The 25,985-nt window shown below is 53.9% G+C and overlaps 1 protein-coding gene across 1 annotated transcript; it reads left to right on the plus strand.

The window, feature by feature from the left end:
* Positions 1–3,332: 3,332 nt before the first annotated feature.
* Positions 3,333–17,588, plus strand: LOC141153326 (class II histocompatibility antigen, B-L beta chain-like). Its single transcript, XM_073638040.1, has 3 exons — positions 3,333–4,038; positions 15,324–15,415; positions 17,182–17,588. Exons 1-2 carry the CDS (start codon positions 3,810–3,812, stop codon positions 15,356–15,358), a joined length of 264 nt encoding a protein of 87 aa, XP_073494141.1. The 5' UTR covers positions 3,333–3,809; the 3' UTR covers positions 15,359–15,415; positions 17,182–17,588.
* Positions 17,589–25,985: the final 8,397 nt, after the last annotated feature.

Below are 25,985 nucleotides of genomic sequence, written 5' to 3' on the forward strand. Positions count from 1 at the left end.
CATCGTCACCGCCGCCGACTAGGCCTCAACCGGAAACCGCGGCCGCGACCCCTGTGACGTCACACGCCTCGACCTTGAGCGTGGCCAAGCAGGAAATACCACCGGCCTGGTCGCAAGGCCTAGTACCTCCGGGCGCCGCAATACCAACAGCGCCCCCTACCTCCGCGGAGCCACCGGCCTGGCCGCAGGGCCGAGTAACCACGGGCGCCGCCGTTCTTACGGTGCCCTTTGCCTTTAGGGTGCCCCAAGCCTGGTCGCAAGGCCTGGTCGACCCGGGCGCCACTACCATCAACGCGCCCTCAACATCTAGAGTGCCGCACCTGGGTGAAAATCTATTTGCCCAGCATACGTGCTCGGATGGGCAGCCCTTTATATGGCCACCGGAGTTTCACCATCCCCGACTCCGGAAAGAGAGACCCCTAGACGAGCCCCTGATTCCGGCTCCGAAGCCCGTAAAGAGGACCTCGCCCCCGCTGGAGGAGGCACAGTTCGAGTGGGACCCCACTGGAGAAGACCTCATGGGGTTCACTCAGGAGACTCGGGCGGCCGCAGCGGAGCGTGCAGAGTGCTGCCGCCAGCAGCTCGAGGTCTTCGAGAGGGAGCGGAGAGAGAGGCGGGTCCGGGAACAGCAAGCGCAGATAAGGAGCGCGGAGCAGAAGAGCCGGACCAGGAGGAAACCCCGTGCAGCTCATGGTCCCCGTGCCACCGGGACTGTGATAAAATTCAATATGCAGCACGGATGGGGCTTTATCAGAGACCATCAGACCCCCGGCGACGTCTTTGTAACTCGCAGAGACGTAGAAAGCCATCTGCCGGAGGGACACAGAGGTCGTGACCTGTACGTAGGGGACGAGGTCACCTTCACCCGGCACAAGTGTGCCAAAGGACCCTACGCCCTCCATGTGCATCGCCTGACGGAGGAGGAGCTGCGGTGTGAGGAGGAGCAAGAGGACCCGGACGGGTCTGAAACTGAAACCAACCAACAAGAAAGAGCAGGAGGACGCCGTCGTTGAAGTACGGTAGAGAGAGACTGTACATAGTTACCCGTCAGGGTATAAGAACTGTTCTAGTTAAAATATAGTCCCCGTTGGGACCAGCCAATTGAACTGAAACCCGTGTGTCCCTATTCCCACTGACCGAGGACTGAGAGCGGCCATATTTCCTTTGTATATAGTTGCGCTTCCTAAAGCGCCCCCTACCGGTTTTATAGGGAACTGTTTTATTCCAAGAGAGACTGTCGCACTTTACCCGGTCACAAGATGCACCGTGACCGGAGGAACCAGAAACAAGAATGTTATATATGAAAAGTTTATTGCTGATGATATCTATATGATGTTTTCTATGTTTATGTTTATGAAAAAAAATTGTATGTTTTGGATGTTTTTTATATCTTACAGCCCGAGGACGTGCTGTGATTTACCAGGGGGGAATGTAGCACCCTGAGGACTCGGCTGCTACAGGGGTATTGCACCTCAACCCAGAGGTGTGGTATTCCACTCCCGGGTAAGGATGGAGTGTGGAACTGAGCTAGTAGGCTGCATGCACTACACACATCCCATTTCCGGGGAACAGACCGATGGTACTCCCACTAGAGAAATGTGCAGGTACGACAGTGTCTGTTCCTGGCTGGAGTGGGAGGGGGGTGGAACATCCCAGTAGTGTAGGGGCAGATAGGGGGAGCAGCCTGGGTAAAGTTAGGAGCTCATTGGGTGCTGGTCACCTGAGCTCACACATAGAGGGAGTATATAAGGTGGGCACCATCTTAGATCAGGGTCAGTCAGTTGTCAGTCAGCCAGTCAGTGAGCCAGTCAGACAGTCTGTCTGAGAGCCTGAGAAGCAGAGCAGAGGAGAAGAGAGAGAGACCCAGAGGCGCAGAGGGGACCCCAAGAGCCCATAAGAGAGCTAATAGGGTGAAGGGTCGGCAACAGGGTACCGGATCCCAAGCTGGCAGAGGCTACAGCACACCTTAGCCAGGAACCGGAGGTCGTGGGCAGGATCTGCCACGATCACCCACTAAATCCACCCGGAAGGCAGACCAAGAATAGGGTCAGGGAGCCCAGAGGAGGCTTGACCAACAAGAGGCCCGAGGGAGCCGGACTTAGGTGGATCCCTGGTGGGAACGGCCAGAAGAAGGGAGAGACAGAAAGGAGCTCAGGAACACACTCCGGAGTTGCCTGGGAGTTGACCGAGTCCAGGACCTGGTGGACGCAGCACGGCTTGGGTGGTCACTGCTGTACACAGTGACCCGAGCAACACCAGTAAGTAAAACCCTGGAACTGCATTTTATGCCTCTGAGTCTTCTTGCTGCACCTTCACAACCACCATCCTCCACGGCTGACCCCCTGAGGCTATACCCCTCCCGTTGGGGGTTATACTACCTAAGCTGCACACACATCACCAGCCTCAGTGGACCCTGCTGCAGCGGCGGCCGTATTGACCGCAAATCAACGGGTGGCGTAGTCGACACAAAAGAACATCTAGTAACATCATAAGGACTGCCACACACTGAGTTTGACACCCTGGGCACGGACCGGGTCACAGCCACTCGGAGACTACAACCCCCATCTGATCCGGCTCCGGGTATCCCTAACAACACTGGCCCAGGGGGCGCGTCATATACACATGTGTCCACTGACAACATACCCCTGACGAAGCTGCGGTCTAGCAGCGTAACGCGTAGGGTCTCTGGTGCCAACAGGTAACTATGTCACTTTATTATTTTTGACCTTTTCCTTTGACCACTTTAGAGTGTCTGCTTGGTTATATATAGGGCCTTCATTTATGATCCCATATCGTATAACAGGTGGGATGATATGTTTTGACATACGCTGATATTACAAGGGCCCCTAGTTTAAGCAGACTACTACTTCCACTCATTCCTCTATTCTTTGATCTATTTATTATTATGTATGGTCCGATTATTTGGGAGTACGTGGTTTATTATCCATATTTGGTCTAGTGGTACTGTGCCACCCTTCATTAGGGTGACATAGCTTGGTCAATAAGCCTTATTGTATTATGAGATGGTAAATATATTATATTAAATGATACCTGTGGCTTTAGGGGGATTTATTACTTTGGAACACTACATTATTCCTCCCCTATGAATATTGCTATGCTTTGTCTGTTTTTAATTGTTTTTATTTTTCTGTGTTGTCAGTCTGTAATCATGTAATAAAGATTTTTTCATTTTTCTAATATTGGGTGTGCATGGTTGTATATCCTGAGTCTTTTCTCTTCTTTCTTATATCAGATCTCAGTGTTGTCATAAAGAGGTTCTAACATGGCGCCATCTGGTGGCAGACAAGAGGACAGTATCACACATCACTGGACGGTTCTGCTCCTCGTCTTGCAGGTCATAATGGAGCAGCCGAGTAATAGACATTTCTTATTATTAGTCGCTTCCCAGGTTCCTTCTCTGCAAGGCTACATTCAGACAAATGGTTAGATACACAGGCCGTCATGTCTGCAGATTGTGGATGGGGCTGATCATCTACAACCTTATGCGCTCCTCCAGCTCACACACGTGAGACATCAGACCGCTTCTCGCTGCAGGATTTTATTTTTACTTCATTTAGACAATTGGAAAATGACTACAGTGCAGATTACATGGGCCAATATTGTGCACATGGACCGGAAATCTGCTCATGTGAACGTAGCCTTATAGAAAGTACAGGGGTCTCTGCTGATTGTACAGACCACCAAAGAGGAGGACAGGTCAGATCTGTGCTGCACGGACTCCATTTCTCTCTTCTTCCCTCTCAGTTCGGCCCCAGGTGAAGGTGTCAGGTCAGGAGAAAGGAGACACCATGAAGCTTCACTGCCAGGTGTACGGATTTCACCCCCGAGCTGTGGATGTGAAGTGGATGATGAATGGGGAGGACGAGGTTCCCCCATTTGAGACCACACACGTCCTCCCCAATCCTGACGGCACCTATCAGATCAGGGTCAGCGCGGAAGTGACCCCCAAAGAGGGCAACAGATACTCCTGTAAGGTGAATCACAGCAGCCTGGAGGAGCCACTGAGCATCGTGTGGGGTGAGTAGTGTCCGTACAGGGCGGATGATGGGAGTAAGACTGTGGAGTATGTCATGACTGGTGATCACTATTGTGACATTAATTCTGTCATCACCGGGGTCTCATTATTTGAAAATTACTACATTGTTCTGTACGGACTTAACCCTTCATGCCCTGGTACAGATCCTTCCTGGTTTTAGGGGTCGGATAATCTCCTCATATGTTTAGGATGTGAAGCATCCGTCCATAGTGATATCAGACCTCAAGATTTATTACCCCGGATAAGAAGAGGAAATCTAGAAATCCAGTCCCATTGTCATCTGCGTATTGTATGTGGGGGAGAAGGGTCCGGTATTTTCTATGTAAGTGTCAGTGTGGGGATTACATGGGGGGTAAAAGCTTCTCCCCATTTCCTGCACAATGTCCCCCCGATCCTTCCTCTCAGCACATAGACAGCGCCGGACGTACAAGGTTTCTTCTTCCTGCACATTTCCTGAGTAAGAAGGATCTAGGCGACATATTGTACAAAGGTCTGCAGCAGCGCTGTTAATCCTTACCAGGTACCACAGGTGGCGTCACGAGCTATTTACTTTATTTTTATTTTCTATCCAAGTTCCAATCCCCTTTTTCAAGAGTGACCCCAGGGTACGGGAGCGACCACCGCGACACCCCCAAAACCAGGCAAAGGCCCGGGTACCGAGTCATCCCCATCCCCTGGGCGCGTCACCGTACGCACCACACACACACTGTATACGCCGTACACACCACACACACACTGTATACACCATACACACCACACACACACTGTATACGCCGTACACACCACACACACACTGTATACACCATACACACCACACACACTGTATACACCGTACACAACACACACACACTGTATACACCATACACACCACACACACACTGTATACACCGTACACACCACACACACTGTATACACCGTACACAACACACACACACTGTATACACCATACACACCACACACACACTGTATACACCATACACACCACACACACACTGTATACACCGTACACAACACACACACACTGTATACACCATACACACCACACACACACTGTATACACCATACACACCACACACACACACTGTATACACCGTACACACCACACACACACTGTATACACCATACACACCACACACACACTGTATACGCCGTACACACCACACACACACTGTATACACCATACACACCACACACACACACACTGTATACACCATACACACCACACACACACACTGTATACACCATACACACCACACACACACACTGTATACACCGTACACACCACACACACACACTGTATACACCGTACACACCACACACACACTGTATACACCATACACACCACACACACACACTGTATACACCATACACACCACACACACACACTGTATACACCATACACACCACACACACACACTGTATACACCGTACACACCACACACACACTGTATACACCGTACACACCACACACACTGTATACACCGTACACACCACACACACACTGTATACACCGTACACACCACACACACACTGTATACGCCGTACACACCACACACACACTGTATACGGCGTACGCACCACCACACACACTGTATACGCCGTACACACCACACACACACTGCATACGCCGTACACACCACACACACTGTATACGCGTACACAACACACACACACTGTATACGCGTACACAACACACACACACTGTATACGCCGTACACACCACACACACACACTGTATACGGCGTACACACCACACACACACTGTATACACTGTACGCACCACACACACACTGTATACGCCATACACACCACACACACACTGTATACACCGTACACACCACACACACTGTATACGCCGTACACACCACACACACACACTGTATACACCGTACACACCACACACACTCTGTATACGCCATACACACCACACACACACTGTATACACCGTACACACCACACACACACACTGTATACACCGTACACACCACACACACACTGTATACGCCGTACACACCACACACACTGTATACACCATACACACCACACACACACTGTATACGCCGTACACACCACACACACACTGTATACGCCGTACACACCACACACACACTGTATACGCCGTACACACCACACACACACTGTATACACCGTACACACCACACACACACTGTATACACCGTACACACCACACACACACTGTATACGCCGTACACACCACACACACACTGTATACACCGTACACACCACACACACACTGTATACACCGTACACACCACACACACACTGTATACGCCGTACACACCACACACACACTGTATACGCCGTACACACCACACACACACTGCATATGCCGTACACACCACACACACACACACACACTGTATACACCATACACACCACACACTGTATACACCATACACAACACACACACACTGTATACACTGTACGCACCACACACACACTGTATACGCCGTACACAACACACACACACACTGTATACGCCGTACACACCACACACACACACACACTGTATACACCATACACACCACACACACTGTATACACTGTACGCACCACACACACACTGTATACACCATACACACCACACACACACACACCGTACACACCACACACACACACTGTATACACCGTACACACCACACACACTCTGTATACGCCATACACACCACACACACACTGTATACACCGTACACACCACACACACACACTGTATACACCGTACACACCACACACACACACTGTATACACCGTACACACCACACACACACTGTATACGCCGTACACACCACACACACACTGTATACGCCGTACACACCACACACACACACACCGTACACACCACACACACACACTGTATACGCCGTACACACCACACACACACACTATACGCCGTACACACCACCACACACTGTATACGCCGTACACACCACACACACACACACCGTACACACCACACACACACACTGTATACGCCGTACACACCACACACACACACTGTATACGCCGTACACACCACACACACACACACCGTACACACCACACACCCACACTGTATACGCCGTACACACCACACACACTCTGTATACGCCATACACACCACACACACACACACCGTACACACCACACACACACTGTATACACCGTACACACCACACACCCACACTGTATACGCCGTACACACCACACACACTCTGTATACGCCATACACACCACACACACACACACCGTACACACCACACACACACTGTATACACCGTACACACCACACACACACACACCACACACACTCTGTATACGCCATACACACCACACACACACTGTATACACCGTACACACCACACACACACACTGTATACACCGTACACACCACACACACACACTGTATACACCGTACACACCACACACACACACACTGTATACGCCGTACACACCACACACACACACTGTATACGCCGTACACACCACACACACACACTGTATACGCCGTACACACCACCACACACTGTATACGCCGTACACACCACACACACACACACCGTACACACCACACACACACACTGTATACGCCGTACACACCACACACACACACTGTATACGCCGTACACACCACCACACACGGTATACGCCATACACACCACACACACACACACCGTACACACCACACACACACACTGTATACACCATACACTCCACACACACACACTGTATATGCCGTACACACCACACACACACACTGTATACGCCGTACACACCACACACCCACACACCTTACACACCACACACACACTGTATACACCGTACACACCACACACACACACACCGTACACACCACACACACACACTGTATACACCGTACACACCACACACACTCTGTATACGCCATACACACCACACACACACTGTATACACCGTACACACCACACACACACACACCGTACACACCACACACACACACTGTATACACCGTACACACCACACACACTCTGTATACGCCATACACACCACACACACACTGTATACACCGTACACACCACACACACTCTGTATACGCCATACACACCACACACACACACACACCGTACACACCACACACACACTGTATACACCGTACACACCACACACACACCGTACACACCACACACACACACTGTATACACCGTACACACCACACACACTCTGTATACGCCATACACACCACACACACACTGTATACACCGTACACACCACACACACACACTGTATACACCGTACACACCACACACACACACTGTATACACCGTACACACCACACACACACACACACCGTACACACCACACACACACACTGTATACGCCGTACACACCACACACACACACTGTATACGCCGTACACACCACCACACACTGTACACGCCGTACACACCACACACACTGTATACGCCGTACACACCACACACACACACACTGTATACACCATACACACCACACACACACTGTATACACTGTACGCACCACACACACACACACTGTATACGCCGTACAGTCCACACACACACACACACACACACACTGTATACACCGTACACACTACACACACACTGTATACGCCGTACACACCACACACACTGTATACACCATACACACCACACACACACACTGTATACACTGTACGCACCACACACACACACTGTATACGCTGTACACTCCACACACACACACACTGTATACACTGTACGCACCACACACACACACTGTATACGCCGTACACTCCACACACACACACACACTGTATACACCGTACACACCACACACACTGTATACACTGTACACACCACACACACACACTGTATACGCCGTACGCACCGCACACACACTGTATACGCCGTACACACCACACACACACACACACTGTATACACCATACACTCCACACACACACACTGTATATGCCGTACACACCACACACACACACACACTGTATATGCCGCACATACCACACACACACACACACACTGTATACACCATACACAACACACACACTGTATACACTGTACGCACCACACACACACACACTGTATACGCCGTACACTCCACACACACACACACACACACACACACTGTATACACCGTACACACCACACACACACTGTATACGCCGTACGCACCACACACACACTGTATACGCCGTACGCCGTACACACCACACACACACTGTATACACCGTACACACCACACACACACACACTGTATACACCATACACAACACACACACACTGTATACACTGTACGCACCACACACACACACACTGTATACGCCGTACACACCACACACACACACACACTGTATTCACCATACACACCACACACTGTATACACCATACACAACACACACACTGTATACACCATACACAACACACACACACTGTATACACCGTACACACCACACACACTGTATACGCCGTACACACCACACACACACTGTATACGCCGTACACACCACACACACACACACACACACTGTATACACCATACACAACACACACACACTGTATACACCGTACACACCACACACACACACACACTGTATTCGCCGTACGCACCACACACTGTATACGCCATATGCAACACCACACACACTGTATACGCCGTACGCACCCCCCCACACACACACTGTATACTCCGTATGCAACACCACACACTCTATATACGCCATATGCACCCCCCACACAAACACTCTGTATATGCCGTTCGCACCACCACACAAACTCTGTATACGCTGTACGCACCACCACACACACTCTGTATACGCCGTATGCACCACCACACACACACTGTATACGCCGTACGCACCACACACACACACACACTGTATACACCATACACACACACACACAATGTATACGCCATACGCACCACACACACACACACACACACACACACTGTATACGCCGTACGCACCACACACACACACTGTATACGCTGTACGCACCACACACACACTGTATACGCCGTACACACCACCACACACTGTATATGCTGTACATACCAAACACACACACTGTATACGCTGTACACACACACACACTGTATACGCCGTACGCACCACACACACACTGTATACGCCGTATGCAACACCACACACACTGTATACCCCATACGCACCCCCCCACACACACTGTATACGCAGTATGCACCCCCCCACACACACACTGTATACGCTGTATGCACCACCACACACACACACTCTGTATACGCCATACGCACCCCCCACACACACTGTATACGCAATATGCACCCCCCCACACACACACTGTATACGCTGTATGCACCACCACACACACACACTCTATACGCCGTACGAAACAAACACTGTATACACTGTACGCACCACACACACACACTGTATACTTCGTACATGCCACATACACTGTATACGCCGTACGCACCACCACACACACTCTATAAACGCCATACACACCACCACACACACTCTGTATACGCTATACACACCACACAGACTCTATATACGCCATACACACCACACACACTCTATATACGCCGTACACACCACCACACACACTCTGTATACGCTATACATACCACACACACTGTATATGCCGTACGCACCACCCCACACGCACACACTCTGTATACGCCATACGCACCACACACACACTGTATACGCCGTACGCAGCCTCTTGCGTGGTACCACCAGCGGAACACTGTCGCAAACACGCCGCCGCCGGGATCAGCCGAATGCTTCACTGACTGCCGCCATCTTTGTACAGGAGGAGCACATTCGCAGTTTTAATGTGACCGCCGCTATCTGCCTGCACAAAGATGGCGGCAATCTGATTTACTGCACGGGGAGACAGCACAAACGAGAAAACTCATGAGGGGAGAAGACAGTGTGGCGCCCCTGAGGGTTCAGTCGCCACAGGGGTACTGCACCTCACCCAGAGGTGTGGTATCTCCTCTCCCAGGTAAGGATGGAGCATCACTCAGGACCCCACTTCACACTCAACACTACACCACTCCTGTCCTGTAGGGGGCCTAAATGCACCAGGGTGCTGCCCCGGCCCGGGATAGAGGAGATGGGGGGGGACCAAAGATAGGGGGAACCAAGTAGTGGGTGAGGGTGGAGGAAACACTTACAGGAAGCACTTACAGAATCATATAAATTAGTTGGCCATCTTTAGTTCAAGGTCTTTGATTGTGGGTCTTCTGTCAGGGTCCAGCAACAGTCTGTAGCTGGCGGAAGATTCGCGGTCCTCATTCTCTGGCCTTGAGACGAGGAGCGGGTTAGAGTTAACAAGTGTCTCTGCCCGGTCAGGGTCCTGTTCTAAGAAGGCCTTGGAGGGGAGCGGAGGAGATAGGCTCCACAGGCAAAAGGATCCCAGGGGGATACGGACGGAGTGGAGTCGCCACTTGTATTCTTTACTCTGGCCTAGTCAGAGGGACTCCTGCTGCAAGAGGGGTGACCGGCCCCCGATATCTGACTGTGTACTTCATGTCACTGTTGGAAAAGCCCGGCGGCTTAGTGGATCCCAGGGAGGAACACAAGCGGGAGGAGATAAGAAGGAGAGGAACACACCAGCGGGGTCTTGACAGGTGCTCCTGATCTACCTGGGAAGTGCTGAACCCCCTTTCTGGTGGCCGCAGTACACCGTGTGTAGCAGAGAGTAGCTTTGCGGCTGAAAGTTCATCTAAAGTGAGTAAAGACTCGGATGACTTCATTCACCGCCTCCGCTTGTTTATTCCTGCGTGGCACTGCACCCACCATACCTCCACACAGTTCAACAATCACTGCCCTGAGGCCTACTCCGCCTGTGGGGAGTAGTACCAACCAAGCTGCCAGAACTCCAGCCTCAGAGGACTGTCGCAGCGCTGGTGGCCTTCACCAGAAACCATAGGTGGCGTAGTCGAACAACCACTCATCCAAAAAGCCCATTTTTCATGTGACAGCCATGGGCACGGACCGGGTCGAGGCAACGACTGCATCCCCGCAACACCTGCAAGGCCCGGCTCCGAGTAACCCCACTGCTCAGGGAGGGCGAGTCAACAGCACAGGGGTGGAGAGAGAGAGCAGACAAGGGGGAGAGCACATGGGGTAGACAGGTCAAAGAAGAGATCACATGAGAGGAGAAGACAGCAGATGGGGGAGAGAGAAAGCGCACAGGGGGAGAGAGATAGAGCACAGGGGGGGAGACAGCCCAAACGAGAGAACACATGAGGGGAGAACACAGCACAGGAAGGAGAGAGACAGCAGACAAGGGGGAGAGCACATGGGGTAGACAGGTCAAAGAAGAGATCACATGAGAGGAGAAGACAGCAGATGGGGAAGAGAGGAAGCGCACAGGGGGAGAGAGACAGAGCACAGGGGGGGAGACAGCTCAAACGAGAGAACAAATGAGGGGAGAACACAGCACAGGAAGGAGAGAGACAGCAGACAAGGGGGAGAGCACATGGGGTAGACAGGTCAAAGAAGAGATCACATGAGAGGAGAAGACAGCAGATGGGGAAGAGAGGAAGCGCACAGGGGGAGAGAGACAGAGCACAGGGGGGGAGACAGCTCAAACGAGAGAACAAATGAGGGGAGAACACAGCACCGGAAGGGGAGAGACAGCAGACAAGGGGGAGAGCACATGGGGTAGACAGGTCAAAGAAGAGATCACATGAGAGGAGAAGACAGCAGATGGGGGAGAGAGGAAGCGCACAGGGGGGGAGAGACAGAGCACAGGGGGGGAGACAGCTCAAACGAGAGAACACATGAGGGGAGAACACAGCAGAGGAAGGAGAGAGACAGCAGACTAGGGGGAGAGCACATGGGTTAGACAGGTCAAAGAAGAGATCACATGAGAGGAGAAGACAGCAGATGGGGGAGAGAGGAAGCGCACAGGGGGAGAGAGACAGAGCACAGGGGGGGAGACAGCTCAAACGAGAGAACACATGAGGGGAGAACACAGCACCAGAAGGAGAGAGACAGCAGACTAGGGGGAGAGCACATGGGGTAGACAGGTCAAAGAAGAGATCACATGAGAGGAGAAGACAGCAGATGCGGGAGATAGGAAGCGCACGGGGGGGAGAGACAGAGTACAGGGGGAGACAGCTCAAACGAGAGAACACAGGAGGGGAGAACACAGCACAGGAAGGAGAGAGACAGCAGACAAGGGGGAGAGCACATGGGGTAGACTGGTCAAAGAAGAGATCACATGAGAGGAGAAGACTGCAGATGGGGGAGAGAGAGAGTGGATAGGTGGGTAAGCACATGGGGGGGGGAGAGATTCTCAGCGCTGCAAAGCCTGTCCCCATCGTGACATTACTGCCCTCCCGATGCCATAGCATCGGGCCTCCATCTAGTATATATATATATTACATATTGTACAAGCAGGGCTTGAGGATTGTCCATTATTATAATATACAACATATCAAGTGCAGTGCAGGAGGGGAAGGCGAAGGACATGACTAATCCCCCCAAATATTAATGATAGTGTGTAAAATAATCACAGGCTGCAATTACCCGCAATGTTTTTTAGTTTTGTTTTTTTAAACAATTAAAATCAACTTTTTCTTGTGGTTGTAAATGTGAAATAACAGTGAGAGCTCTGATGACATCACAATGCACATGACATCATAGACATGACAGTTGGAGTAGAATGTATGAAGCTCTGCACCAGAGCCATCTTGTGTCACTAGGATCTGACAGCTGGAAGGGGACGAGTCCAGGTAGGGAGCACATTACTTTTAAGCTTTGGTATACTTATAGCGTATCCCCCGGATTTATCATGGATGGCCAGAAACACTCTGTAATAAGACATTTTCAGGACCACCCCTTACCTAAATGAGGAGTCACTGATGATCTGCTGATATTAACAAGTATGGCAGCTAAACCCCCAGCAATGAGCTGCTATATTGCTGGGGAAGCAGCGTTTTACATGCCCCCTATAGCAGGAGGATGAGAATGTGATGATCCATATTTGTTGGGGGTCTTCCAGCTCTTTGCACTGGCCCCCCACTACGGAAGACTACAATGGAGCTCGCCCTCTATGTCCCCCCTATGCTCTAGTAAGGCATGTAGATAGGGGGGGCTCAAGTTGGGACATCTTTATGGGGCTCCATTTTTGGATGGTTTTGCCATTGACGTGGTAGAATTACAGCACTTTGTAACAGAAATTTAGTGGCAAATGCCATCATTCTCTGTTGTCAGCTCTTTTGTTCCTGTTGGATTCGGGGGGGACATTGGAGTTGTAGGTTACTGGGGTCAGGAATGGCAGTATGGGGTCCTGGGGGTTATTTTAGTACATAGAGCAGTAGGTAATATAGATAAAATAAAAGGCTCCTTTTCAATGTGCGTCATAGAATTATACAATGAGGTCGGGGTTTTGTCTTTTTATTGAGTTAATTTGTTGTTGATGTTGTAAACTGGATCCATAAAAAGCAGTGAGAGTTTTAATGACAACACGCGTGACATCATCGACATTCCATGACATCACAGATGACATAGAATGGACACATTGCTAAACCGGAATCATTTTATGTCATTAAACCCGGACAGCTTGAAGGAGACTGGTCCAGGTAAGCGTCTCTTCACACAATCTTGGGGTCCTGTTTACACATCATGTAGCTGGGGGTGTTTGTGGTGAAGTTCAGCACTGCACCATTTTGCCCCCCAAAAAATCAGAGCCAACACGTCTGTGTCATGTGTTTATTGCTGTGATTGTCAAGGTGATGCCTTTAGGGATGGCTGACACTGGTGAGTAGCCGGCATATAACTCGGATGAGTATAGCACTCACTCCAATGTTATACTATGGGGCAGTGCCAACTAGTGTTTATTTTCTCATGCCAAGTCGGCATGAGAAAAAAATTGCTGCATGCTGCAATTGGCAGAGTATATCAGACGACGCGCCCATAAAAGTCTATGGATACGTGAAAAACATCGGACTGCACTCAGATGTCACCCGAGTGCAGTCCAATATATGCCGGCTGACTCACACAATTGAGAAGATGGAGAATGGATTGGATCACAAACACAATATTGTTGATATTTTCCAGTGAAGTAAGGACCCCCTAAGGCGAAGGTCTGGACAGTAAGAAACCCTTCCAGTCTCAATGACCACCTAATGGTTCAAAAATATCTACCCCACTTTTTGCTATCAAGTGTAGATTGAGCATCCCAGAATGCCAAAGGGGATCCAGAAAGCAGAATATTTAGGACCTTATTTCAATCAGACTTCACCAATCTTTTTTTTTTTTGCTTTGTCCCATAGGGCGGAACGTTAAGTCGTCTGAAGAAACGCAGTGAGAAGGCATTCGTCTTGACTAGCGGAGAGGTTACTCCTCTGCTCCAGGAGTCTGACAGGTAAGTGGACATTTTATCTCATCCATCAATTCCTCCCCTTGTAGATTTATTGCAGAATTGCCGTTTTAATCACCCAAAAAGCGCATTGACCGGATATTTAACCAACTCACCACTTAGTTCAATCTACCAATTTTAGGACTTCAATCCTGAAATACTTATTGGGTAGAATGGCTCCACCGACTTCATTTCTAATATGTCCATTTTCCAACTTCAACCAAGAGGATCTGCTGGTCTCGGAATATTGTCACTAGAAGCGGTATAACTCCGTCCATCATGCTCCTCCAGTTAGGAGGATAGACTGGGCTATTGATGGTTTATCAGCCCCACACTGGCGGATCCAGATCCAACTTCCATTAGGAGGGCAGACTGGTATACAGTGGGGAAAAGAAGGATTTAATGCACTGACGATTTTGCAGGTTTTCCCACCTACAATGAATGGAGAGGTCTGTAATTTTTATCGTAGGTACACTTCACCTGTGAGAGACCGAGTTTAAAAATAAAATCCAGAAAAATCACATTGTATGATTTTTACATAATTAATTTGCATTTTATTGCATGAAATAAGTATTTGATCCAATAGAAAAATAGAATTTAATATTTGGTACAGAAACCTTTGTTTGCAATTACAGAGGTCAGATATTTCCTGTAGTTCTTGACCAAGTTTGCACACAATAAAGCAGGGATTTTGGCCCTCTCCTCCATACGGATCTTCTCCAGATCTTTCAAGTTTCGGGGCTGTTGCTGGGCAATATTGAGTTTCAGCTCCCTCCAAAGATTTTCTACTGGGTTCAGGTCTGGAGACTGGCTAGACCACTACAGGACCTTGAAATGCTTCTTATGGAGCCACGCCTTAGGTTGCCCTGGCTGTGTGTTTCGGATCATTGTCGTGCTGGAAGACCCAACCATAGCCCATCTTCAATGTACATACTGAGGGAAGGAAGTTGTTGGCTTAAATCTTGCGATACATGACCCCATCCATCCTCCCTTCAATACATTGCAGTCGTCCTGTCCCCTTTGCAAAAAAAAGCACCTCCAAAGTATGAGGTTTCCCCCGCCATGCTTCATGGTTTGGAGAGTGTTCTTGGGGTTGTACTCATCCTTCTTCTTCCTCCAAAAAGGGGAGTGGAGTGGACACCAAAAAGTTCTATTTTGATCTCATCTGACCACATGACCTTCTCCCATGCCTCCTCTGGATCATCCAGATGGTTATTGGCAACTTCAAACAGGCCTGGATATGTGCTGGGGTGAGCACGGGACCTTGTGTGCCCTGCAGGATTTTAGTCCATGATAGCGTAGTGTGTAACTAATGGTAATGTTTGAGACTGTGGTGCCAGCTCTCTTTAGGTCATTGACCAGGTCCTCCCATGCAGTTCTGGGCTGATTCCTGACGTTTCTCAGAATCATCCTTACCCCACAAGGCGAGATCTTGCATGGAGCCCCAGACCGAGGAAGACTTAGTCATCTTGTGTTTCTTCCATTTTCTAATAATTGCGCCAACAGTTGTTGCCGTCTCGTGAAGCTGCTTGCTTATTGTCCTGTAGCCCATCCCAGCCTTGTGTCTTTTATACAGGTAATAAGTTCAAACAAGTGCAATTAATACAGGTAATGAGTGCAGAGTAGGAGGCTTCTTAAAGAAAAACTAACAGGTCTGTGAGAGCCAGATTTCTTGCTGGTTGGTAGCTGATCAAATACTTATTTCATGCAATAAAATGCAATTTAATTATTTAAAAATCATACAATGTGATTTTCTGTTTTTTTATTTTTAGATTTTCTCTCTCACAGATGAAGTGACCTCCGATAAAAATGACAGACCTCTACACTCTTTGTAGGTGGGAAAACTTGCAAAATCGGCAGTGTATCAAATACTTATTTTCTCCACTGTAGTGCCGCCCAACATGACACCATCAAGCTCATCTTACCACTCCATACCAGGAGGGTGGATTGGGACATTGACAGTTTAATCACTTTGTGTCCACAAGGCCATCTCTTCCAACTAGGAGCCTTAACTGGACTTACAGTGGTTTTATTCAGCTTGTTGCAGCCATGTCCAGCTTGCACCTCCAACAAGGAGAGTAAACTGAAATGTAGATGTTTATCAACTTAAATGCTGAGCCGTCCATCCTATGACACCAGACCAGGAGGAGCAGCTGGACTTACACTGGTTTTGCTCAGCTCAGCCATACCCAACTTACAAATCCAACTTAAAGGATAACCTGGAAACTAAATGGTTAACCAACTTAAACGCCAACCAGTCCAATTTATGACTCCAGACCCCGAATATTAATTGAACTTACAATGATTTCATGTGTCTTATGCCCAGTGGCATAACTAGAGTCTGAATATATGTATCCCGAATATGTCCCCCATTCTGCCGCTGTTCCTTATTGTATAAAAAAAAATAAGCCATTATACTCACCAGGGGTGTACATTCGAGTCATGGGACTCCAGAGCAGATGTATAACGCACTCCCCATAGTCCTTCCTATAGTATAATGCATCCCATAGTCCTCCATATAGTATAATGCATCCCATTCTCCTCCATATAATATACTGCACAGCCCATAGTCATCCATAAAGTATAATGCACAGCTCTTAGTCATACATGTAGTATAATGCACCCCATAGTTTTCCATAAAGTATAAAGCACCTCCACAGTCATACATAGTAGTATAATGCACCCCATCATAATATATATCAGTATAATGCACCCCCATAGTCATATATAGTAGTATAATGCACCCCCATCGTCACATAAAGCAGTAATCATATAAGGCAGTATAATGTACCCCATATAGTTTATATAGTAGTATAAAGCACCCCATAGTCATATATAGCAGTATATTGCACCTCCTGGTCATATATAGCTGTATAATGTACCCCATAGTCATATATAATAGTATACTGCACCCCCATAGTCATATACACTAGTATAATGCACTCCATAGTCATATACAGTAGTGTAATGCACCCCATAGTCATATATAGTAGTATAAAGCACCCCATAGTCATATATAGTAGTATAAAGCACCCCATAGTCATTTATAGTAGTATAATGTACCCCCATAGTCATATATAGTAGTATAATGTACTCCAGAGTCATCCATAGTAGTATGGAACCCATTGTCATATCAGTATAATGCACCCCCATAGTCATATATAGTAGTATAATGCACCCACATAGTCATATGTAGTAGTATAATGTACCCCAGAGTCATCCATAGTAGTATGCACCCCACTGTCATATCAGTATAATGCACCCCCATAGTCATATATGGTAGTATAAAGCACCCCATAGTCATTTATAGTAGTATAATGTACCCCATAGTCATATATAGTAGTATAATGCACCCCAGAGTCATCCATAGTAGTATGCACCCCACTATCATATCAGTATAATGCACCCCTATAGTCATATATAGTAGTATAATGCACCCAAATAGTCATATATAGTAGTATAATATACCTTCATAGTCATATACAGAAGTATAATGCACCCCTATAGTCATCCATAGTAGTATAATGAACCCCAATAGTCATCCGTAGTAGTATAATACAACCCTCATAGTCATCCGTAGTAGTATAATACAACCCCCATAGTCATATATAGTAGTGTAATGCACCTCCATAGTCATAAATAGTAGTATAATGCACCACCATAGTCATAAATAGTAGTAAAATGCACCCTATAGTCATATGTAGCACTATATTGCACTTCAGTCATATACAGCAGTATAATGTACCCCCATAGTCATATATAGCAGTATAATGTACATCATAGTCATATATAGCAGTATAATGCACCCTTATAGCCATATATATTAGTATAGTATACCCCATATTCATATATACTAGTATAATGTACCCCATAGTCATATAGAAGTATAATGCACTCCGTAGTCATATATAGTAGTATAAAGCACCTCATAGTCATATATAGTAGTATAAAGCACCTCATAGTCATATATAGTAGTATAAAGCACCTCATAGTCATATATAGTAGTATGGCAACTTATTTAAAATAAATATTTAAATACTCTACCCACCTTCCCTTCGCTCCCGCTCCGCAAGTCCTGTTGTGAAGCAGGCAGCTGACTTCGGCCTGCGACGGGAGTGCATGACGTTACTGCCATGCGCCCCGTCATCTGCTGGCCTATGATTGGCTGGCAGCATGCATTGTCGCTAAAGGACCCAATGGGTATGTCCGCAGCAATACACTTCAACTGGATGTGCGTAGGAGGACGCACATCTAATTAAAGGTTCTGCTGGCGTCGGCGGCCCCTGATCCGCAGGGAATTTGTGACTTGCTGCGACCGCAGTCGTTACTCCCCTAATAATCACAACCATGACCAACTTCAACTAGAAGGATAACTGGGACCTAAATATTTTGCTAAGTAAAATGTCGACCAGTCCATTCTGAGACACCAGACTTAAAATAGCCTCATTCTGTTTAAAGCAACCATTTACACCTCCTACCAACAAGAGGCCAAACTGGGACATGGACAGCATATTGAACAGGTCTGCCTTTAACATCTAAGTATGAGGGATGGACTGGAAATGTGTTGGACTCACCAGCTACCCTCAGGACTGTACTTTATTAAGGCCCCTCCTTGTTGTTTGATAGGATCACCACAGACAGCCGGTATCACCCGCAAGTCATTCTTACCAATATCAGCAGTATTGCTAGTTAATGAAGCATTGAGACAGTAAAGAAAACAAGCCTACAAACCACAATCGGCTGGCTAATCAGGCAAAAGCCATGGGCCTGGAGCTCTACATACCACTGAAAGTGGCCCGGCGCGGGCGAGCCTCACAGTCCGGACCCGGGGTGGGCGGGCCCCACAGTCCGGACAACGGGGCAGGCGGGCCCCACAGTCCAGACACAAGGCGGGCGGGCCCCACAGTCCGGACCCGGGGCAGCCGGGCCCCACAGTCCGGACAACGGGGCGGGCGGGCCCCACAGTCCGGACAACGGGGCGGGCGAGCCCCACAGTCTGGACAACCGGGCGGGCAGGCCCCACAGTCCAGATCTGGGGCTAGACCCAGGGCAGGCGGCCCCATGGTCCGGACACGGGGCGGATGGGCCCCACAGTCCGGACACGGGGCGGCCACAGTCCGGACATAGGGCGGGCAGGCACCACAGTCCGGACCCGGGGCAGGCGGCCCCACAGTCCGGACACGGGGCGGACGGGCCCCACAGTCTGGACAACCGGGCGGGCGGGCCCCACAGTCCAGATCTGGGGCTAGACCCAGGACAGGCGGCCCCATGGTCCGGACACGGGGCGGATGGGCCCCACAGTCTGGACACGGGGCGGCCACAGTCCGGACATAGGGCGGGCAGGTGCCACAGTCCGGACCCGGGGCGGGCGGGGGGGCCCACAGTCAGGAACCGGGGCGGACGGGGGGCCCCATAGTCCAGACCTGGGGCTAGACCCAGGGCAGGCGGCCCCACAGTCCGGACACGGGGTGGACGGGCCCCACAGTCCAGATCTGGGGCTAGATCCGGGGCAGGCGGCCCCACAGTCCGGACACGGGGTGGACGGGCCCCACAGACCGGACACTGGGCGGCCACAGTACGGACATAGGGCGGGCAGGCGCCACAGTCTGGACTCGGGGCGGGCGGGGTCCCCCAGAGTCAGGAACCGGGGCGGGCGGGGGGCCCCACAGTCCAGACCTGGGGTGAGACTCGGGTCAGGCGGCTCCACAGTCCGGACACGGGGTGGACGGGCCCCACAGTCCGGACACGGGGCGGCCACAGTCTGGACAAAGGGTGGTCGGACCCCACAGTCCAGGCTGGGGGCTAGACCCGGGGGCAGCCGGCCCAACAGTCCAGGCCGGGGGCGGGCGGGGAGCCCCACAGTCTGGACCCGGGACGGGTGGGGGTCCCTATTGTCCAGATGTGGGGCTAGACCCGTGGCAGGCGGCCCCACAGTCCGGACACGGGGTGGACGGGCCCCACAGTCCGGACACGGGGCGGCCACAGTCCAGACATAGGGCGGGCAGGCGCCACAGTCCGGACCCGGGGCAGGCGGGGGGCCCCACAGTCCGGAACCGGGGCGGACGGGGGGCCCCACAGTCCGGACCTGGGGCTAGACCCGGGGCAGGCGGCCCCACAGTCCGGACTCGGGGTGGACGGGACCCACAGTCCGGATACGGGTGGACACAGTCCGGACATAGGGCGGGCAGGCCCCACAGTCCAGGCTCGGGGCTAGACCCGGGGCAGGCTGCCCCACAGTCCGGACACGGGGCGGACGGGGCCCACAGTCCGGACACGGGACGGCCACAGTCCGGACATAGGGCGGGCAGGCGCCACAGTCCAGACCCGGGGCTAGACCCAGGGCAGGCGGCCCCACAGTCCGGACATGGGGCGGACCGGCCCCACAGTCTGGACACGGGGCGGCCACAGTCCGGACATAGGGCGGGCAGGCGCCACAGTCCGGACCCGGGGCCGGCGTGGGGCCCCACAGTCTGGAACCGCGGCGGGCGGGGGGCCCCACAGTCCAGATGTGGGGCTAGACCCGGGGCAGGCAGCCCCACAGTCCGGACACGGGGTGGACGGGCCCCACAGTCCGGACACAGGGCGGCCACAGTCTGGACATAGGTTGGGCAGGCTCTACAGTCCGGACCCGGGGCAGACGGGGGGCAGCCGGCCCAACAGTCCAGGCCCAGGGCGGGTGGGGGGCCCCACAGTCTGGACCCGGGGCGGGCGGTGGTCCCCACTGTCCATACCTGGGGCTAGACCTGGGGCAGGCGGCCCCACAGTCCGGACATGGGGTGGACGGGCCCCACAGTCCGGACACGGACGGCCACAGTCCGGACATAGGGCGGGCGGACCCCACAGTCCAGGCTCGGGGCTGGACCCGGGGCAGGCAGCCCCACAGTCCGGACACGGGACGCACGGGCCCCACAGTCCGGACACGGGGCGGCCACAGTCTGGACATAGGGCTGGCAGGCGCCACAGTCCAGACCCGGGGCTAGACCCGGGGCAGGCAGCCCCACAGTCTGGACACGGGGCAGACAGGCCCCACACTCCGGACAAGGGGCGGCCACAGTCCGAACATAGGGCGGGCAGGCGCCACAGTCCGGACCCGGGGCTAGACCCGGGGCAGGCGGCCCCACAGTCCGGACACGGGGTGGACGGGCCCCACAGTCCGGACACGGGGCGGTCACAATCCGGACATAGGGCGGGTAGGCGCCACAGTCCGGACCCGGGGCGGTTGGGGGGCCCCACAGTCCGGAACCGGGGCGGGCAGGTGGCCCCACAGTCCATACCTGGGGCTAGATCCGGGCAGGCGGCCCCACAGTCCGGACTCGGGGTGGACGGGCCCCACAGTCCGGACACGGGGCGGCCACAGTCTGGACATAGGGTGGGCAGGTGCCACAGTCCAGACCCGGGGCAGGCGGGGGGCCCCACAGTCTAGACCTGGGGCTAGACTCGTGGAAGGCGGCCCCACAGTCCGGACATGGGGTGTACGGGCCCCAAAAGTCCGGACACGGGGCTGTCACAGTCTGGACATAGGGTGGGCGGACCCCACAGTCCAGGCTCTGGGCTAGACCCGGGGGCAGCCGGCCCGACAGTCCAGGCCCGGGGCGGGCGGGGGCCCCACAGTCTGGACCCGGGGCGGGCGAGGGTCCCCACTGTCCAGACCTGGGGCTATACCCGGGGCAGGCGGCCCACAGTCCGGACACGGGGCGAACGGGCCCCACAGTCCGGACATGGGGCGGCCACACTCCGGACATAGGGCGGGCAGGCGCCACAGTCCGGACCCAGGGTGGGCGGTGGCCCCACAGTTCGGAACCGGGACAGGCGGGGGGCCCCACAGTCCAGACCTGGGGCTAGACCCAGGGCAGGTGGCCCCACAGTCCGGACACGGGGTGGACGGGCCCCACAGTCCGGACACGGGGCGGCCACAGTTAAGACATAGGGCGGGCGGGCCCCACAGTCCCTGCTCGGGGCTAGACCCGGGGCAGGCGGCCCCACAGTCCGGACCCGGGACGGACGGTACCCACTGTCCAGATACGGGGCGGCCACAGTCCAGACATAGGGCGGGAAGGCGCCATAGTCCGGACTCGGGACGGGCGGGGGGCCCCACAACCCGGAACCGGGGCTAGACCCGGGGCCGGGGGCCCCACAGTCCGGACATGGGGTGGATGGGCCCCACAGTCCGGACACGGGTCGGCCACAGTCTGGACATAGGGCGGGCGGAACCCACAGTCCAGGCTCGGGGCTAGACCCGGGAGCAGCCGGCCCCACAGTCCAGGCCCGGGGCGGGCGGGGGGGGCCCCACAGTCCGGACCCGGGCGGGAGGGGTCCCCACCGTTTGGACCGGGGCGGGCGGGGGGCCCCATAGTCCAGACACGGGACGGACGGGCCCCACAGTCCGTATACGGGCGGCCACAGTCTGGACATAGGGCGGGGGGCCCAACAGTCCAGACCTGGGGCTAGACCAGTCGCAGGCGGCCCCACAGTCCGGACACAGGGTGGACGGGCCCCACAGTCCTTACACGGGGCGGCCACAGTCTGGACATAAGGTGGGCAGGGGCCACAGTCCGGACCCGGGGCGGGCGGGTTGCCCCACAGTCCAGACCTGGGGCTAGACTCGGGGCAGGTGGACCACAGTCCGGACACAGTGTGGACGGGCCCTACAGTCCGGATACGGGCGGTCTTAGTCCGGACATAGTGCGGGCAGGCGCCACAGTCCGGACCCGGGGCGGGCGGGGGGCCCCACAGTCCGGAACCGGGGCGAGCGGGGAGCCCAATAGTCCAGACCTGGGGCTAGACCCGGGGCAGGCGGCCCACAGTCCGGACACGGGGTGGACGGGCCTCACAGTCCGGTTACGGGCGGCTACAGTCTGGACCTAGGGCGGACGGGCCCCACAGTTCAGGCTCGGGGATAGACCCGGGGCAGGCGGCCCCACAGTCCGGACATGGGGAGGATGGGACCCACAGTCCGGACACGGGGCGGCCACAGTCCGGATATAGGGCGGGCAGGCGCCACACTCTGGACCCGGGGCGGGCGGGGGGCCCCACTGTCTGGAACCGGGGTGGGCATGTGGCCCCACAGTCCAGACCTGGGGCTAGACCTGGGGCGGCAGGCGGCCACACAGTCCGGACACGGGGTGGACGGGCCCCACAGTCCGGACACGGGGCGGCCACTGTCCGGACATAGGGCGGGCGGGCGCCACAGTCCGGACCCGGGGCAGGCGGGGGGCCCGACAGTCCGGAACTGGGGCGGGGGGCCCCACAGTCCAGACCTGGGGCTAGACTCGAGGCAGGAGGCCCCACAGTCCGGAGACGGGGTGGACGGGCCCCACAGTCCAGACACGGGGCGGCCACAGTCTGGACAAAGGGTGGGCAGGCGCCACAGTCCGGACCCGGGGCGGGCGGGGGGCAGCCGGCCCAACAGTCCAGTCCCGGGGCGGGCGGGGGTCCCCACTGTCCAGATCTGGGGCTAGACCCGGGCATGCGGCCCCACAGTCCGGACACGGGGTGAACGGGCCCCACAGTCTAGACACGGAGCGGCCACAGTCTGGACATAGGGTGGGCAGGTGCCACAGTCCGGAACCGGGGCGGGCGGGTGGCCCCACAGTCCAGACCTGGGGCTAGACCCGGGCAGGCGGCCCCACAGTCCGGACTCGGGGTGGACGGGCCCCTCAGTCCGGACACGGGGCGGCCACAGTTTGGACATAGGGTGGGCAGGCGCCACAGTCCGGACCCGAGGCGGCCGGGGGCCCCACAGTTTTATCTGGGGCTAGACTCGTGGCAGGCGTCCCCACAGTCCGGACACGGGGTGGACGGGCCCCAAAGTCCGGACACGGGGCGGCCACAGTCTGGACACAGGGCGGGTGGCCATACAGTCCAGAAGCGGGGCCTTCGGGGGGCCCCACAGGCCAGACCTGGGGCTAGACCCGGGCAGGCGGCCCCACAGTCCGGACCCGGGGTGGACGGGCCCCAAACTCCGGACACGGGGCGGCCACAGTTTGGACATAGGGTGGGAAGGCGCCACAGTCCAGACCCGGGGCGGCCGGGGGCCCCACAGTTTTACCAGGGGCTAGACTCGTGGCAGGCGGCCCCACAGTCCGGACACGGGGTGGACGGGCCCCACTTTCCGGACACGGGGCGGCCACAGTCCGGACATAGGGCAGGTGGCCCCACAGTCCACATCCGGGGCGGGCGGGGGGCCCCACGGTCTAGACACGGGGCTAGACCTGGGGCAGGCGGCCCCACAGTCCGGACACGGGGTGGACGGGCCCCACAGTCCGGACACGGGGCGGCCACAGTCTGGACACAGGGTGGGCGAACCCCACAGTCCAGGCTCGGGGCTAGACCCTGGGGCAGCCGGCCCAACAGTCCAGGCCCGGGGCGGGCGGGGGGCATCACAGTCTGGACCCGGGGTGGGCGGGTTTCCCCACTATCCAGACCTAGGGCTAGACTCGGGGCAGGCGGCCCACAGTCCGGACACGGGGTGGACGGGCCCCACAGTCCGGACATAGGGCGGGCGGGACCCACAGTCCAGGCTCGGGGCTAGACCCGGGGCAGGCGGCCCCACAGTCCGGACACGGGGCGGACGGGC

The sequence above is a fragment of the Phyllobates terribilis genome, unplaced genomic scaffold, assembly GCF_046119375.1.
Source record: "Phyllobates terribilis strain yellow unplaced genomic scaffold, ASM4611937v1 Scaffold_7__3_contigs__length_470593459, whole genome shotgun sequence".
Taxonomy (NCBI): Eukaryota; Metazoa; Chordata; class Amphibia; order Anura; family Dendrobatidae; genus Phyllobates; species Phyllobates terribilis.